This window comes from Taurulus bubalis (assembly GCF_910589615.1).
Source record: "Taurulus bubalis genome assembly, chromosome: 3".
NCBI classification, from domain to species: domain Eukaryota; kingdom Metazoa; phylum Chordata; class Actinopteri; order Perciformes; family Cottidae; genus Taurulus; species Taurulus bubalis.
The window spans coordinates 33,623,189-33,642,045 of NC_136591.1; the positions used below are offsets into that span (position 1 = coordinate 33,623,189).

At 41.0% G+C, this 18,857-nt stretch overlaps 1 protein-coding gene across 1 annotated transcript in view; it reads right to left on the reverse strand.

The window, feature by feature from the left end:
• Positions 1-9,234: 9,234 nt before the first annotated feature.
• The window catches only part of msraa (methionine sulfoxide reductase Aa), a 30,492-nt gene continuing 20,869 nt past the window's right edge, over positions 9,235-18,857 (reverse strand). Inside the window, exon 6 of the mRNA XM_079214691.1 lies at positions 9,235-10,247. Within this exon, the coding sequence (XP_079070817.1) occupies positions 10,077-10,247 (171 nt within the window). The 3' untranslated portion in view covers positions 9,235-10,076. The remainder of the gene's footprint in view (positions 10,248-18,857) is intronic.

The window sequence follows — 18,857 nt, forward strand, 5'->3', positions numbered from 1 at the left end:
CTCTCCGGAGAGGAGAACGACACCGGTGCTAAAACCCGAAACAGCAACGGGGAAGGAGTCTTTCCGTGAGATCCTTAATAAAATTCCCTATGATGCGGAACATGGAGGGAATAGTGTGTAACAGAAGAAGAAAAAACTATTTGCTAGCTACCTTGATATAATAAAGAGCTGTAAAGAGGATATTGCGTCTGTCATCCTGCCTCAGGTAGATGTATAAACAACTTTCACAAGGAATCCCAAAGAGATTTCCATTGTTGGGGCAACGGAAAGGTGCTCTTAAGAGTTACTTTTCAAAAATCTAAAATAATCAGAATATATATATATATTTATTTATTATTATTGGGTTTTTTTTACCCGGCCCTAAACAGGAGAGTGTGTTGCTCAACACTGACCTGTTCCCAGGAGCGTCAGCAGTCGACTCTGCTCCTGAAGGACCTCATGGATCTGCTCAATTTGCCGCTGAACCAGCTCATGTGGACGCTCTGGAGCCTGCCAACAGACAATACAACATGTTACAGAGGCACAATAATCTGACGTTCCACTGCTATCTAGTGGCAAGACGAACAACTGAAAACTAAAAGTGGACATGCTTGGTTGCATGGCACAGTTGTTTGTAGAATAAATCATATTCCCTATTTCTAGTTCACTCCCTCATCGTTGACCCCGAGATTTCCTTCTCACCAAACAACTATTTGCAATGTAAAGATATCGTAGTAAGGAGTAATGTCTACGTGAGCAGAGAATGAGGGCACTTTCCCTCTGTGTGTGTTGTAATTTGAGTTTCTCTGTGCATTGTTTGTGTAGCCTGGCAGGTGTGCATGCTTTTAAGTACATGTTAGAGCGTGCCCTGCTATAGCTTGCTCGCGGAGGCCAGGGTCCAACTTCTGGTTCCCCCTCAGGTCATCGCTGTTAGCTCTGGGAACACTGTTTTGCCGTCGTCAGCACCGTTAGCTGCGAGACAGCGGCTCAACCGTCGCTATGTTGAGAGCCGTGCGGAGGCAACAGCTGTGCTACAAATTTCTAATTTAGCGCCTTAAACTCACAGGCGAAACGAAAACGTGTGCTCTGGCTGGGTTGCGTTCTAGTTCACTGAAGACAAAGTTAAAAAATATTTCTTCTGCAAATTATTTCGATTCTGAAGAAACTGACACCGCAACCCAGCGTTTAAAACTATTTTTGTACTGTAAATATAGAACATAGAAAATGGCAACTTAAACTTAAATGTGCTCGGCGCGTCATCAATAGCTGTTTACAATGTGGAAGTATTTTGTAATGGACCTTTCCTTTAATCTGGGAGCTTTTGTGTAATATTGTGACACAGTGTAAATCACACTTACTTGTTGCGCAGTCTGATTTACGTTCTGAAAGGCAGTAGGCTGGTATTGTCCACAGGTGGAAGCATAGTCAGGGCTCGGCAGAGAGGATAGGTCAGGGTGTGGCTTTCCCAGCATTGGTTCGCCCTGAAGGGCCAGCAGGCCCTGGCCGTCCCCTTGGTACTCCACTCCACTGATTCCAGGAGCAGGTGAGACAGGTGCAAGGGTCTGAACTGACCGATTTGAGTCTGTCCTCTGGTACGTTCTCTCCATGGGTATTTCAGCAGACATCGTTCAGCGATACTCACTTGGCTTGCTTTACACTGAGCTTTTCTTCATCGGAATTTCAGCAGCTGCAAGGTATATAACACAAATTAGTGGATTATAAAAATGTAAAAGTTCACGATGAGAATGAAGTAAAAAAAACATATTTTATATTAACAGAGAAAAATGACTTCACCCTGCACTTAAATTAGATGTATTTGCATTGCAGACTCACTACAAAAGTTAAATGAGTAACATCACAGCAATACAACAACTACTGCACCCATGAGGTTTTAACAAAATGCCAATTACTCGGACTGTGAACTGTGTTGTTGAAACGCTAACAAAATAACTCATATTTTATTTTAGTTTAGATGATTATGTATGACATTTTAAAACATTTTTGAAACTGCAGTTTCAGTAACAAGGAATAAGACTTCTCAAAGAGGTGCCGACCAGCGACATCAGATTTTGAATGAAGAGCTTAAATCTGTTTTCCACGAACTAAAATGGCCGCCAGCGATTTCTTCCTCCTGTCCCTTCTGGGGACACCTGTTTCCTACCCAACATGATATATCCCCATCTTCTCGAATATGTGTGCAAAAAAAAAGATATATAGCACGTAATTGATATAAAAGAATGAACAATTAACTACGTTATTACCGGAAGTGAGTTACAATTAGCAAGTTAACATTAGAATGCTAACGCTAACCAAGTATCAGCCATTGAACCCCTGAACAAATGGGTAGCAGCTAGGTAGCTACTAGCTAGGTTAAAGAGTTGAAAAACTCTTAATTGATGAACCCACTGAATTTAACCAAGCTAAAATAAAATAAATAATAAAGACGTCTTTGAGGAAAAAAATTAAAGAAACAAATGCTTTGTGACTTGAATATTTGTGTTAATTAGTGTTGTTGCGAGATGTGCCGACGCTCCGAAGCGTGTGTCGAGTAATGGAGAGGGCGTTTCCTCGAAGCGCGTATCGAGGCTTGCTTCATTTAGGGGAGGAGCCAAAAATGATAACGTCAGAAGCCTCGCTGCCCGGCTGTACCACGTGACTGCTTCGGGAAGTGGTTCAGATTTTGCCGGGAGGTTTGACAGCAATATAAATTCCTCAGGCTCCATTCAAAATGTGGGTTGTTTGTTGAGAGTTTGGATAGTTTGGATAGCGTTTATGTAGTTTGGAGAGTTTAGAGAGAGAGAGAGAGAGAGAGAGAGAGAGAGAGAGAGAGAGAGAGGATAGTTTAGAGAGAGAGAGAGTTAGGAGAGTGAGGAGAGAAGGATGCCCATGCCATTTTCCTAAAGTGACATAATAGCATTACACAACCTGCCATATCATATGATACTAGCATTTTGGGAAAACTTACACACACAGAATATATTAAAAAAATATTTTATTATGCACATATGTGATAATTTATGTACATAAATTATTTGGTCATACATTTTTGTAATTCATAGTCATTCCCAACAGCCATAACAGACACAAAAATGCAATGCATCACATTATGTGGTTCAGATACAGCTGCCTGTGATTATACACTTGGCCAGTAGGTGGTTTCGTGTGCACATGAAGCTTCGAGAAATGAACCCTTTCTCGAACCAATTGGCTGAAGTGGTTCGATGCCTCATGAGGCTTCATCTCACCATCACTAGTGTTAATTATCAATTATCAAATGTATAAATTATGACTACCTACAGTTGCATAAAAAAACTCCACCCAGTTGCATAAAAATCACCACAACACCAGACTACATTCACACATCTATACAGTATGTGTACACTAGTTTAAATTATAATACAGATCAAATCAAGCATTCTGATTGGTTGAGAGTGAGTCACGAGGTGTAGTTTATTCAGCCATAAAGTACTGTACAGCCTGTTTACATTTAGAGCGTTCCATATCAGTGCGCACTTAAAAATAACAGGTAGATTTAAATTGCGCGACCGTTAGTTGTCATTTCAAGCTTGACAGTTACCAAACATGTTCGTGTAAACTTTGATATTGTAACGTCCGCAGTAACGACTCGCATACGTTGGTTTCCTTAACTTGCAGGTGTATTGCTTGAGCGTTCACAGTATTGCAACGGGGCTCTAACAGTAACGTTAGCTTAAACGGAACAGCTAACAAGCTCACGTAGCATCCCCCACAACTGCGGTCAAGTGAGCCCACATCCGCCGAGTGAGCCGCAGTTGCAATTCTAAATGCACCTCTATTCAAGGTGTTACGGTACGGGGGCCAGCTCAATGTCACAATATTTAAACGGCTATAAAAACAGTTCCATAGACTTGTATATAAATATCCCACTGCAGTCTTGTTCAGGGGGACCTCTGCTATGCCCATGTGCATGGCCTCAAAATATTACTGTACAGTTTTTGAGAAAATTGAATTCAAAGTCAGCTTGAATTTCATAATGATATTCATAATTTCACAATATTCAAACAGCTATGAAATCAGATCCATAGACGTGTACATAAATATCCCACTGCAGGCTTGTTCAGAGGGACCTCTGCTATGTCCATGTACATGGCCTCAAAACTGTGAATATCATTATGAAATTCAAGCAGACTTTGAATTCACTTTTCTCCAAAACTGTACAGTAATATTTTGAGGCCATGTACATGGACATAGCATAGGTCATCCTGAACAAGACTGCAGTGGAATATTTATGTACAAGTCTATGGATCTGTTTTTATAGCTGTTTGAATATTGTGACATTGAGCTGGCCCCCGTACCGTAACACCTTGAATAGAGGTGCATTTAGAATTGCAACTGCGGCTCACTCGGCGGATGTGGGCTCACTTGACCGCAGTCCCCCACACTAGCATAACGAACGACAACACACACGTCACTTGAGATGAGGAATCAAATGAGATGAGGAATGAAAAGGGTTGGACCACAAAATCATGATAATTTCTAGTGAGAGATAATTACGTCGGTAATTTCCCTTTACATCGGTGGCTGCGTGTCATCCTCCACCCTGTCCCGTATGTGCGTCCCGGGACTATTTTCTCTGTCGCTGAAATGCGATACACAACGTTTGGTGGCTACAACTATTTTGTGCTGAAAGGGAGCTTACTATTACTATTTATAAAGTCGCAGGTACCCGTATTATGAAAGCAATAAGGTACTCGAGGCAGTACTGTGTCTACAATAATGTACAGTTCAAGGGTTTGCCTAACAACTCCCTTGAACAGTACATTATTGTAGACACAGTACTGCCTTTCGTACCTTATTGCTTAAATGAATAAACCCTAGAGTTCATAATGAATAACGAAACTAACTGAACACTCTCCCCTCGGATGAGTTAGGATTTCAAGAAACAGTGACAGGTGACATTTAGGGTCAGTTGAAACCTAGCTTTAGTTAGTGAGTGAGTCAGTTACCTTCCGTCTTGGGTCGAGCAGAGTTAAGGGATGTTTACTGTTGCTACAGATACCTGGCATCATCATCTCACGTGTCACAATCAAACAGCTGACAGCTAAATGTATGAAATACAGACAGTAATGCTGGCTGTGTGCTTTACATGTGTAGTACGAGCATGTATCAAGATAAACAACTACTTCCTCTACAATTCGGTTCACCGGACACAAATTCCGACTATTGGTTTGACTCTCCCCCTCAAACCAAAGATTACATTCATACACATGTTAATGCCTCGACGTGGTATTATAGCGCACACATTGACTTTTGTGATCCAGCCCACTTCGGGTAAGACTCTTCAAAATAACGCGCGCGAGAAACGCTTAATGCGTTATAGACCGTTAACACTTCACACTGCAGTCTATTATTTCATACTGTACATACAAATCATAAATTCTGTTGGATATCTATTGTGTTACTGATTGCATATTGTGTTACATCTATGTCTAATTTGTCATCTTTTTATACTATGCTCCTTTGCACTAATAAAGGGAGTGGAATAAAGTACCCTTGTTTAGATAATGAACACTGGTCCATTTCTCCTTCTTTGAGTTTTTACACGTGTTTGTGCAAGAACATTATCTTTTTTGTGTGATTTAATTAATTTTGTGTGTGTAATATTTAAAAAAAAATATGAGCAATAAGATACAAAATATGCTCAAGGAATAATTCAGCCAGAAACAAAGGGAGAATGGATAGAAATCATTCAAATATAGTTCAATCGATGGCCCAATGTCTATAAGAAGTACATTTGTAGTATGTCATTTTTTATGGTATGATTTCTTTCCTTTTTCTCTGAAGTGAAAGCCTCAAATCCTGCGTTGGTTTTTGTTACCTGTGGGTTTGAGCCATGTGCTCATACCTTAAACATACCACATGATGGCAGCATAAGCATGCTTTCTAGCCAGTGACATGTTCAGGGAAGTGATTGAGTCTGTGTGAAATTAAATACATACAGTAATGTTGGCTGTGTGCTCTTCATGTGTAGTACAAGGTTTATAAAAATAGCATGTATACAAATAAACAACTACTTCCTCTACAATTCTGTTCACCAGACACAAATTCCGATGACATTTGTGTCCTTTTGGATTTAGTCCAGTTGGCCAGAGATGTACCAAAATTAGCCTGATTCTTCTGGTCTTTTCAGGACATGCAACACATGTATTTTCACATGGCCTTGATGAATTCTGGGAGCAGATAAAGCCTTCTACAATACCACCGTGTTAGCAAGGACACACCACAATACATTAACAAAGACCCCCTTGAAAACAAAATTGTACACCTCACAGGGTTATTTCTGATGACTTCTCCAATATTAGATGTGTAAATTGAACAAGAAGGATTTGGCAGCATGTAGCAGCGACGTTACAGATTGCAACCAACTGAAACTTCACCTGTGTGCCATGCATGTAGGAGGTCTATGGTGGCCGAAAAAAGAAAAAAAAAGCGAAACCATTGGTTCGTCCTTTCTAGGCTACTGTGGGAACATGGCAGCTGGCTCTGTGAAGAGGAACCCCCTCCTGATGTGGTTAAAAACTGTTCATTCTAAGGCAGGGGTGGGCAATTCATTTTCCCAAGGGGCCACATGAGAAAGTAGCACTGTTGTGGAGGGCCGAACCAATAGTCTGTACTTAATTCTACTCACAAAAATACATAAGATGTATGTTAAAGACCAGCACTTGATTAACTTTATACAAAAGCAAGAAGTGCTTTTGATGTTTTCCAGTTCAGTCCAGTCTGTCTTGGGCTTGAAGGAGTGCATTGAAGTCTGGTTGAATGTCTGAGGTGGAGGACAGCTTACAGGTGATCATGAGTGAGAGAGGATCTGTATCTGAATTTGTTGAACTTCATCACTGAGCATGTTTGTTCACATGTGTAGGTAGATCCAAAGAGAACTAACATCTTCTGAGCATGTGACTTGGCGTGATGTGTTGCGATGCGACGTGATGTGACGTATTGTGACATGAAGTATTGTGACATGATGTGACGTAACGTAGCGTAGTGTAGAGGCAACGTTTACCTGATGTATACGTAGCTAAGCTACGCTACAATAAGCTATGCTATGATAAGTTATGCTATGCTAAACTAAGCTATGATATGCTAAGCTAAACTAAGCTTAACTAAGCTACGTTACATCACGTCAGGTAAACGCTGATGTTAGATCTCTTTGGATCTACCTATACATGTGAACAAACATTCTCAGTAATGAAGTTCAACAAATCCAGATCCTCTCTCACTGATCTCACTGATCTCAAATCCACTCCCGTAGCATAGCATAGCTTAGTCTATGCTATGCTAAACTAAGTTACACTAAAATAAGCTACGCAACGCTAAGCTATGCTACACTAAGCTTAACTATGCTACTCTAAGCTTAACTAAGGTATGCTAAGCTTAACAAAGGTACTCTATGATAAGCTAAACTATGCTACTCTAAGCTTAACTAAGGTATGCTAAGCTTAACAAAGGTACTCTATGATAAGCTATGCTAAGCTAAACTATGCTACGTCACGTCAGGTAAACGTTGCCTCTTTGCTATGCTACGTCACGCTACGTTACGTAAGGAAGATGTTAGTTCTCTTTGGATCTACCTACACATGGTAACAAACATTCTCAGTCATGAAGTTCAACAAATCCAGATCCAGATCCTCTCTCACTGATCTCACTGATCTTAAATCCAGACCTCATCTCAATCTCTCACTGATCCTGTCAGCTGTCCTTTGCATATCCACCTCAGACATTCAACCAGACTTCAATGCACTTGTTCAAGCCCGAGACAGACTGGACTGAACTGGAAAACATCAAAAGCACTCATTGCTTTTGTATAAAGTTAATCAATTGCTGATCTTTAACATACATCTTGTGTATTTTTGTGAAGGTTTAAAGGTATGTTAAATAAAATGAAAATTACATTTTGTTCATATTTTCATAGCCTTATTGTAACATGCATTCTTAACAGTAGTAGCTCAAAAATATATAATTTACAGTTTTTTTTATAATGTATAAAATGAATATTGAGCAGAATTAAGTTCAGCCTTCTGGTTCGGCCCTCCACAATGGTGCCAATTTCTCATGTGGCCCCTTGGGAAAATGAATTGCTAAACCGATTCTGACAAAAATGAAACAAAGGGCGTTCTTTTGACAAAAATAAATGGTTCAGAAAATGTGACTTACTTTCATAAAATAAAGCTGGCAGGTGTTTCAGGAAGTAATTTGAAAGCACATTGTTTGAACTTGAACCAACTTCTATTCTAACCAATCACAGGACTCCGTGAAATGATCATCGTCCCGTTAATAACCACAAACCCAACCAACAAACCTGGAAAGAACGAAGGGTGTGTGGGTTCCCGCTGATGTATATTGAGCCAACATGACCCTTTTATTAAAACTGGGATCCAGTCCAGCTGGTGTCATTCTCTAGTATGATATGATGGGGACACTGCATAGCGCTCACATTCCTCATAGAATTGATCCATGCTGTACTGACAATTTAGTGAAGGATGTTTTTTCGTTATTAAAAAGAGTAGTTTTAGTGCTTCGTGGTCTAAACTGAGGCTTTCTCTCATCCTGTTAAGGATTTTTCTTTTTACATTTTTACTCAAATGGACAAACTTAATGAACACTGAATATTCGCACAACAGTTCAGCTTTCGTCAGCTTCATTCCAAAAATAGCAGTCAGATTTGGCTTGGAAAAGGCAGTCAGGTCCCGCAGTCTGCATCATGGAGACGATCCAAAAGGAGCCCAGATCCAAGGTGGCGCTCTGCCATTTTCTAAAGAGACCGATCCTTTCCTTCTCTTGCCTTTTTTTTTCTCCACTCTGTGTCGGTGATGCCAAGCTTTTGAGGGGCCTGGCACCAAACGCACTCTCCTCCTGCTGGTGCGCCGGTGTGTTTGTGTGCCGCACCAACCGAACACATATAGCCCACTGTACCAAACACAAATGCACGCAGATGAACCGCGACGACAGATGAGTCGAGGACTGGAACGCTACTCCAGGCAAAGATCAAAGGAAGGACTGGAGGTCTTCCAAAATCAAAACCACCAAAGAGCAAATACATACAGTTTTGATCAAAAACAAGTCTGCCGTTCACCGGGTCTGCTGCAAATTCAGTGGGGGAATAAATATATATATATATTATAATAAATCTTAAAGCGTACACTTTGCCCTATTCCTCTTGTATGGTTAGATTTAAACAGCCCTCGGGAAACAGAAAAAGACACTGTAGACTTCTGATTTCGGAAGCTTTTAATGTTTTATTCCTCTACAAACTTAACAAAAAGCAAGTCAATAATCAGCATTTATAAGCAACCTGAGCATAATATATAGATATATTTAGCTTACTGCAATTCCAAAAAGTCACTAAAACAAAATCTTGAATTTATGTACATATGTGAAAAAGGAAATTGTGGACTCACACTATATCAGATGCCTTCCTGAATGCATTTTGTGACACTGTCAATTTGATAATGTCAGTATCTCCCACGTGTCTCATGAACTGCAGCGTAGACGCCGATAATGGCCGCCCGTCTTCTGGGCTCTTTAGCTGTTCTTGAATGTATCAGTGCCTCAAAATGTGCAGATACAGAAATACTTTTTGTAATTAACTGTAGTGTTAACTAGTGATGCAATGATGTTTTTTGGTCGAGGAACACAGATTTTCTTGTGTTTTCTTCCACTACATTTCATTGGATAACATAACTTTTGATTTATCTAACATATGAGATGGCCCTGTAAGTGTCAGGGAGCGTACTTTGTGTGTAGCCTCAAATAAAGTGACGCACGGCAGTTGCGAATATTTTGAGGCACTGATACATTCAAGAACAGCTAAAGAGCCCAGAAGACGGGCGGCCATTATCGGCGTCTACGCTGCAGTTCATGAGACACGTGGGAGATACTGACATTATCAAATTGACAGGTGCAAATAAGCCAGTTCAAACAATTTAACTGATGTTCCTAAATTTATAAATTATAAAAAAATCAAAAATCCTACATATATCGGAAACACCACGCTTTTTGATTCTGGAAGCACTTTGAAATCCCTCCGTCGTTGCATCCTTGCAGACGCCAATGGCGATCTAGGCCTTGGTTTTGATTCCTATTGGACAGGAGACTCCTGTCCCTCCCAGACCGCAGTATCCACCGGGGTTCTTACTCAGGTACTGCTGGTGGTAGTCCTCGGCGTAGTAGAAAGGCCTGGCTTCGGCTATTTCGGTTGTGATCGCACCAAAACCGTTCTCGGTTAGCACCTGAAAGAAGCAACAACAACGAATCAACATTTGTAGATTCACAGGGACGTAAACTGCGTTAAACAAATAGGAGTGGTGGTTGTAGAAGCAATGGAAAGACAGACAAGATGGACAGATAAGATGGAAATGTCAGTGACAATACAACAAGAATAGTGTATGATGGGAAATTAAGTTCTATTCAATCTCCTCAATGTTGAAAACCTAAAAAGCTGTTGCCTTTCTGTGACCTGTCCCTACATTTCAGATTAAAAATGGTGTTTTTAATAAATTTGTTTATGTTCATATCCTCCCCCCCTCCCCCCCCCCTCTCCCCCTCCTTTTCCTGGATCCTGTTGTTTCCTTCTCCTCCTCCTCCAATTTCTCTCTTCAAGGCCTCACACTGCAAAGTACTTACTGTCATCTTGGGAATAAAAAAGAGGAAATGTGTTCATGACAAGCTACAAAAAAAACAGACAATGCACGCGCACACATTCAGTCGTGGATGACACCTTCTCCTCCTCGTGATAAAATAACTCCACCAGATGGCATGTGGCTGAATCAAAAGACAAAGAGAAAGCATGAAAAGACACACACACACACACACACACACACACACACACACACACACACACACACACACACACACACACACACACACACACACACACACACACACACACACACACACACACACACAAAACTTAAATTCTGGACGGTTGGGGTGTTGCTTTGTTTTTTGGAATGTGTGCAGGCATGTTTACAACACAGCTTGATCATACCACGGGTGGCGGGAGAGCTTAATTTGGCTCAACATTTACATGTTTTGTGTTTTATCTGCAAAGCTGCTGTTCTTCCGCCCGACGCGACAGCTAGCGAGAACCAAATCCTCTGACGCGGCTGCGCCAGGTTTATGGTAATTGTAATGCTGGTGAACCTAAATAATAATAATACAACTGAACCGTGCTTCGTGCACTTTAAGAACTTTTGCGGCTCAAACTGGGATCCGAGCATTGGTGGGGAAGACGCGATGAGTCAAAAAAAGGTTGTTTCTATGTTTATTTGGTTAGAATTATAGGTGAATTCTTCGTTTAATGGCTAAATATTCAGGTTAAATATTTAATAACTGTGCCTTTCACTTAATTTTGCGTATTCATCGGTATTACAATCACATAATCACAATAATTCACCGCCTAATTATATGTTCCATTTCTTGTGATTATGAAGCCGTTCCCACTCGCTAATTAACAGAAATGGTTTATATTCTGCAAAAAAAAAATCAGAAGAAACGGATGTACAACTGAAGCAACATTATCTTGATACGAACGCTGGGATCTGCGTGGCTTTATGGTTATTGCCAGCTGTTAAAAATGAGAAATAGTGTTATGTGAAATGATCTCACCTTAGAATCGGGTTTTCACAATGACTTAGCATTCAACTGACAGCACGCGTTGGAACCAACAAATAAAGGTCTTACTTTGAATTCCAACATCAAATTAAAAAGACATTTTCTTATCACCGCAGGTATCCAGCACACCTAATCGCATTGTTTACATCAGCCAACATTCCTCCAGCCAGTAAATGATAAATGGACTTGACTCAAGGCTTCAACACTACATCATCATTCACCCATTCATACACTGATGGCAGGCGCTACCATGCAAGGTGCCTCCTGTCCCACCAGGACTCTAACTAACCATGCACACCTTGGGCACAACCTTCGGGAGCGATCTGGGGTTAACTGTTTTGCCCAAGGAATATGGACTGGAAGGGAATCAAACTGCCCATCTTCCGCTCTGAGCCCAGTACGGTTTTCACCATAGAACCAGAGGTCAAGTAGGCCCTGGGGAGCTGGCCTAGACCTGAAGGGAGCCCCTCATCTGGGCTGGACAAGCCTCGACAAGTATCTCGGTTTAAATTAATCTTGTAAAAGCATTAAAAAATACAACATTTTGACCTAATTTCAGTCACGGTCAGTTTTACTGTCATGTTTCCATCCAAATGTTTCGCAAAGGTTAACCAAATTTCAAGAAATAGGCAAAATAAAATACGAATGAATGCTCGTTCCATCCACGACTGGAACGGAACGATTAGAAGTGGGTTCAGGTGGCGCTAATTCAGCAGAAAACCACGACAGTGTTGCAGAGAAAAAGAGGGCGTGCCAAGATGACGGAGTCAAAGGAGCGCCAGCCAGACCTCCAATGGTTAAAAACTATGTGGAGACATTGTGCTTTTTTCGATACATACATTGTTCAACCTCAGCCAAGCAAACTATTTCAAGATTGCACTTTTTGGAATTTTCTGTTTCCAATCGGCACATTGTTACATCCACCATTTTGTCCGCTGCAACCAAGGGAATATTTGCGGACATAATTTCTATCTATCTATCTTTTCCTTACAACAGTGTTCGGGCTGCTTATTCGGAACAGTTGACAGACTGTTGACATCCGAGTCAAATCCTGAATTTATTTCAGAAATGTTATGACTTTATTCTCAATGTGTTCCTAATATCCATTTGATGGATTGTTATCTTTACAGTGTGTACTCATTTTACTCTTTTTCTTACAGCTGTGTTGTGATTGTCAAGTTATCCAATTTTTCTAGCTCGTCGTGTGAGCTTGTGGTTTGTATTTAACCGCTTCCACGTTCACACTCTCTGACTTCATGTATACATTTACTGGATTATTTATTGTGTTGTACTTTAGAACAGGGGTTGGAAATGAACTTTTTTGTACCGACCACTGAATAGATTACCATTGTTTGTTCTGGCTGGTGAGTAAAGCTTGAGCAAATCTAGCACTCACTTGCATATTGTACCAGCATTTAGCTTTTGTTGATCCCCAATCCCGCTTTAGGATTTCCTTAGGGGCCCTTATGTTGATAATACATTTTTAGGGTTGATCTGTCCATCCACCATTTTGGTATCGGATGGATTGCCATGAAATGTTTCCCAGATGGTGAATCCTACTGACTTTTAGCATTGTCCTTGTGTGCATGTGGAATTAGCATTTAGGTCAAAGTAAGGCTTGTGTTTAAGGAGAGCCTCATGATATATTTGGTCTAACTCTTGTTTGTGGTATGTTTATCTTTATCGAATCTGTTATCACTCTAACGTATTGTTGTGGTCATACATTGCTCTTTTCAGTATTTCACAAATCCTTCCAGAGCAAACCTCAAAAGGTCAGCTCCTGTTTTCAACCGTTACTGGAAGTGTGTTTATCGCCACATACATTTATCTTTTATCACATCTGAGAAAAGATTAAGTTCATACAATTATACAAATCTATAAATTCAGCGCAAAACAGGCAAGCGGCATGTAAATGTTTTTGCAGATAGTTTTAAAGTTAAATGCTACAAATCCTGTTTGAGAGGATTAAACTCCCGGGGGAAATACTGGAAAGTTCTCTGTTTATTTTTAGTACAGAGAGACAATCAGACGGTGCTGGGTAATTTCACACATTGGTGCCCCTAATAGTCACTGAGAGGTAATTGTTTGAAAACCTTTCTAACTTCATTGACGTCAGAGCTCGGAGGTTGATAAAGAGGACGTCAGCAAACAACCCCGGAGGGTCTGCGATGCTGCTATAACAGAAAACACCAAAGAGACAAAAGATCTAACGTTGGCGGGTTTAGCTTTTAATGGACAGCGTTCGCTCCCTGCTGTTTGAGTTATCACTTCCTGTGACACCACAATTTAATTTGAGTGAGTGGGGTGGAGGTACGACACAGCAGTTGGTCAGAACGGGACTCTCCTCTCTGTTGCAGCTGCACTTTATGATTACATCTACATACAGTAAGCAGATATATTCATACAGAACCTTTCAAACACAAAGGGTGAATGAAGAATGAAAAAAAAAAACTTTCACAGGTAAAAAGAGAAAAAATGTATTCAAATAGAACCAAATCAAATACAAGTAGTAATGCACAATGACATTGAGTTACACTAATGAGCAGAAATAAATGGATGCACTATTTTTATATTGCATATATCTAAAGATCCAGCCGGCCTACGTCACATGAATTATAAAAGCAACAAAAGCAACATTTTGTTGACTGATTTTCTACTTTAAAGGCAAAAGCAACGCCGGCTGTTTTTTTCAAGTGGGAGTCGATGATGGTTGCGGCGATGACTTGACTTCTGCAATGAGTTTTTCTCAGCACAAACATGAATACTTTGAGCCAATAAATTGTACATCAATGAATTTAAAACCCATTTTTTGAACCCATCCATCCTTATGAGCCTATCCACACCAACTTTAAAACGTGTGTATTTTCACAGTCCAGGTGTTTTTTGTAGCTGTTTCGATTTCAGCGAATTTAAGGTGGTCAATAAAAAGAAGACTACCGAAAAAATAATGACTTTTGCTCTCGTGATCAACAGATTCGGACGTCTTCAAAGGAGGCAAATTACATAAATGTCGTTAGACATGGATATTGATCCATTGGTCAATTTTGTCTTGCAACTTTGTGCCCTTTTTGGCAAACAAAGTAGAGATTATAACGACAACGGATATAAAGAGAACATCTGGGGAAGTACAGCAGTTGAACTTGCTTGTGACGGTGAGCGGCTGACAAAAGAGGGGAAAACATACATTGTTGTCAAAAGAACATATAGAGAACATTTTTCCCCAAGTTTGATAGCCAACATTATGCGATGGACATTATACGTGTCAGAATGTACATGCAGTCGTTGTAAAAGGTGACTATAAACACAATGGCGTTACATCAATTATATCTGTTGTATATGCACACGGTCAATTGATTAGTGAGAGACAGCGCAAACCTTACATTTTTGGTGGAATGCACGAAATGTGGACATTTGTGTCGGTCTGAAGTGTGAAAGGTTTGAACGAATATTCTGTATTTTTCATCATTTAGTTTTTCCCATTTCGTCCTTGAAGTGTAAAGGCCCAAAGTCCGGAATCATGGTTCTCTGATGATACTCTTTGAGGTCTCTGCAGGTCTTCACAGAAAAATGTGTTTTTAACATTTCCACCATTGATGTGAATGTTCACAACTCAGATCCTCCATTGGGAGTAGCGTACACTGTAGTGAGCTATTCACAAAAACATTTACATAATACTAAACTCAAAGATCAATGTCAGGGAGGTGAATTATGCGGCGATGGTGATTTGACAAATTTAAAATCAATGTTTTGATGTGTTTTGACGCACACTTTTTCAGAGTCACCTTTCAAGTCTACACGGGTGAGTACTTAATACTAAAAAGATTGTGGTGGACTATTCCTCTTAGACAATGAACATCAGCGCAAAATATTGGCTATATTTGGCTTTAAGCGTGAAATGATGGACACTGACATCAATCCGACACCACCTGCGTTACCCCAAAATGGCTCCATTTTCCATGATATGTCTAATGGCATCCTCAACCTTTCTCCCTTGTGTTTCAGTGTGTGTGTTGGGGCAGCTCCTGCCGCTGTGTTAGCAGCCTGCTATAGATGCATAATTCACATCCATTAATTTGCATGTCAGAGAAGTAGATTTCTCATTTGAAATGCAAATACCTTGACTGCTCTGGTAAAGCACGGGAAAACGTGAGTAGTGCTGATAAGCCCCCGAGAGGCAGGAACTAAAAAAAAAAGGTGAAGCTGGCATGTTAAAAGTGCTGAAGAGGGATTTCATAGACAAAGAGGAAAAGAGAAAGAAAGGGAAGAAAAAGCATCTGTTTTGTGTTTAGAAGAAGATATACGAGTGTTCATGAAAAGAAAATGAAGCCGGAGAGGTGCATCAAGAGGGAAAGAGATGCCAGAACAATGAGTACACGCTGCTTCAGCACCCACCGAGCGAGCACACATTATTACATAAAGCAAGCATGCAAGTACACACACACACACACACACACATGCACTGTTACCACTTCCACCTGCCATTTTAGACGCAGTGCACACCCTAATGATGGGTAGGAGGCAAGAGAAGAAAAGGGAGGCTCCTTTCATGCTGCAGACAAACGCCAGCCGCCTGCAAGGTAATTTTCTGCAGTGCTGTTGTACTTTACACACACACACACACACACACATACACACACACATACACACACACATATACACACCAAATTCCCCAATCACTCCGTGTGAACAATACAATCAAGCTGGGGCGGCGCAGAGAACATAGTCAATACCCTGACACCAAATTAACCGGACTATTCTCTCTCTTTATCACCACTCCCGGCCTCACATTTCTCTCTCTCCTTCCATCTGCACATCAATTTTACACCCTTCCATCTTTTATGTTTCGATGTGTGAAATGTGGCTTGGGAGAAGAAGAAGAAGAAGAAGAAGAAGAAGAAGAAGAAGAAGAAGAAGAAGAAGAAGAAGAAGAAGAAGAAGAAGAAGAACAAGAAGAAGAACAAGAAGAAGAAGAAGAAGAAGAAGAAGGCATTATTTGGCTCGGGGGATCAGAGTGGATCCTGATTAAAAATTCTGCAAGTGTCTGGGACGGCGTGTCCTGGGAAAGTCTCTCTGCGCCGTGACGCATTTTACATGTTCAGTTTGTTCGGAGTGAGGAGAGCGTGGTGGTCGGTGGCCGCGGGGACAAAGAGAAAGAGAGCCACCTACAAAGACTTCATCAGCAGGAGGGAGGGGGACTCCGCCCAAGATGTTTTTTGGGGAGCAAAGATGCATTAATATTTTAAAGGTGCCGCTGTGCGAATGCGCGCAAAGTCAGTGCGTGGAGGTGAACCCTGCATCCGCTCTCGTCAGTGAGGGGGAAAAGAAACACTGAATTATTGAAATGGTCTTTTTTTGGCAAGAAAATGTAGAGGCTTTGTGTAAAACATCAGATATAGAGGGCTTGATCGAATGTAGAACTATAAGCATAAAAAAAACAAAAAAAGATACGAACAAAATGTAGAAGTCAGTGTATGCATATATGCGTGTGCTTGTGTATGTGCACGTCAGTTTTGCAACTAAAGCGTTTTTTTTTTGTGGAGGACAGATTTAAGGCCCAGATGGTTTGGCATGGAGTGTGTTTGCTGTAGGCCAACTGCTCACACACACACACACACACGCACACACACACACACACACACACACACACACACACACACACACAGATGGGAGAGAGTGGGGGATGCAATCTGGTGAGAAAAAATGAGAGGAAACAAAATCTCCAATGACTGATAGAAGGATGGAGTGATTACATGAAGGGAATCTATCGAAGACCATTATAGATAAAACCATTACAGATAAGAGCTTTGTTCATGAAACCTCAGAAAATTCAATAAATACACACAAAAAAGTATATATTTAGAGCCTTTCTGACTGCTAAAAATGGAAATGTTGCACACAGGATGACACAAGTATCTCACCATGTCAACACATTAAAAATGGTTATCCTCTGAGAAGCATGAATGGGCTCAAGAAATGTCTGTTACAGTATTATATTATCTTTTGTGCACTTGTGAAAGCCAATGCAGAAGTGCCTTAAGCCTAGTTTATGGTTCTGCGTACGCCGTCGACGTGACGCCGTCGTTGAGCATTCGAAGTTTTGCGTCGAGGGACCGCGTTGCTCTGCAATTACCGCCATGCCGCCAGGGGGGTGTGCCTGTGTGGCAGTGTGGTTTCAGGGGTTATAGCCGAATTCCGGTCACAGTAAACAATGGCGACCAAGTTGGAGCGGCTGCATTAAAGTTGGAGCTCATCAATATTGAAGAGCAAATGCTTATATTGCAAATGTTGAAGCGCAGGCGACAGAGAAGACGTTTGCGGAGGTGGTCTGTACGACCACTAAACCGGTCGAGGCTGGGAAAAAGCAACTGCCGGAAATTACGTTCTGAGCGGACCAATCACAGCGCTTGCGGTCCGCGTCAACGCGACGCGTAGTTAGGATTTTTTGGAGGTGCGTGTCAGGCTACGGCGTAGGGGTCTGCGTCAACGGCGTAGCTACGGCGTAGGTACGCCGTCGACCTGACGGAGAACCATAAATTAGGCTTTAAACTTGCATTCTTTCTTATGACCATTAGGGGGCGATCCCTCTGTTTGCAAAAAGAGGTCAGATTGTATAGAAGTCTATGAGAAAATTATCCTACTTCTCACTTGATTTACTACCTCAGTAAACATTGTAAACATGAGTTTATGGTCTTAATCTCTAGTTTCAAGTCTTCTTCAATACAGCATGATGTTCATTTAGTAAATTATGGTTCCATTTAGATTCAAATAGACCATAAAGCAGGGTATGCTTTAGGGCGTGGCTACTTTGTGGTTAACAGGCTGCTACCAGGTCTGGGGGTTGTCTGTGCTTTCGTCTTACAACTTGAATTCTTTAACATTGTGTTTTCAGTTCACGAAAGTGAACTGTAACAGTTTGTTTGCCTACAAATGTCTTGGTCACCGTTCCATTGTACTTCGCTCCACCATTTAGCTCTGATGTCACAAGAAAACACAAGATGTTGACGGCCAGAGGCTCCAAAGCGATGGTACACACACCAATGGGTGACGTCAAAGTGACGATATCACCTTCTTATTGTCCACTCTGTTGTGTTCAAACAGGGGAGCAAATTTTTCCTCTTGCATCATGCGTGCATCGTTGGACCATTTTTGTTAAGTAGGTCTTGTACTAGATATAGATTAGCTGAAAGCTATCTTGCAAATGGACCGACCGTCGCTTTGTGTTTGTG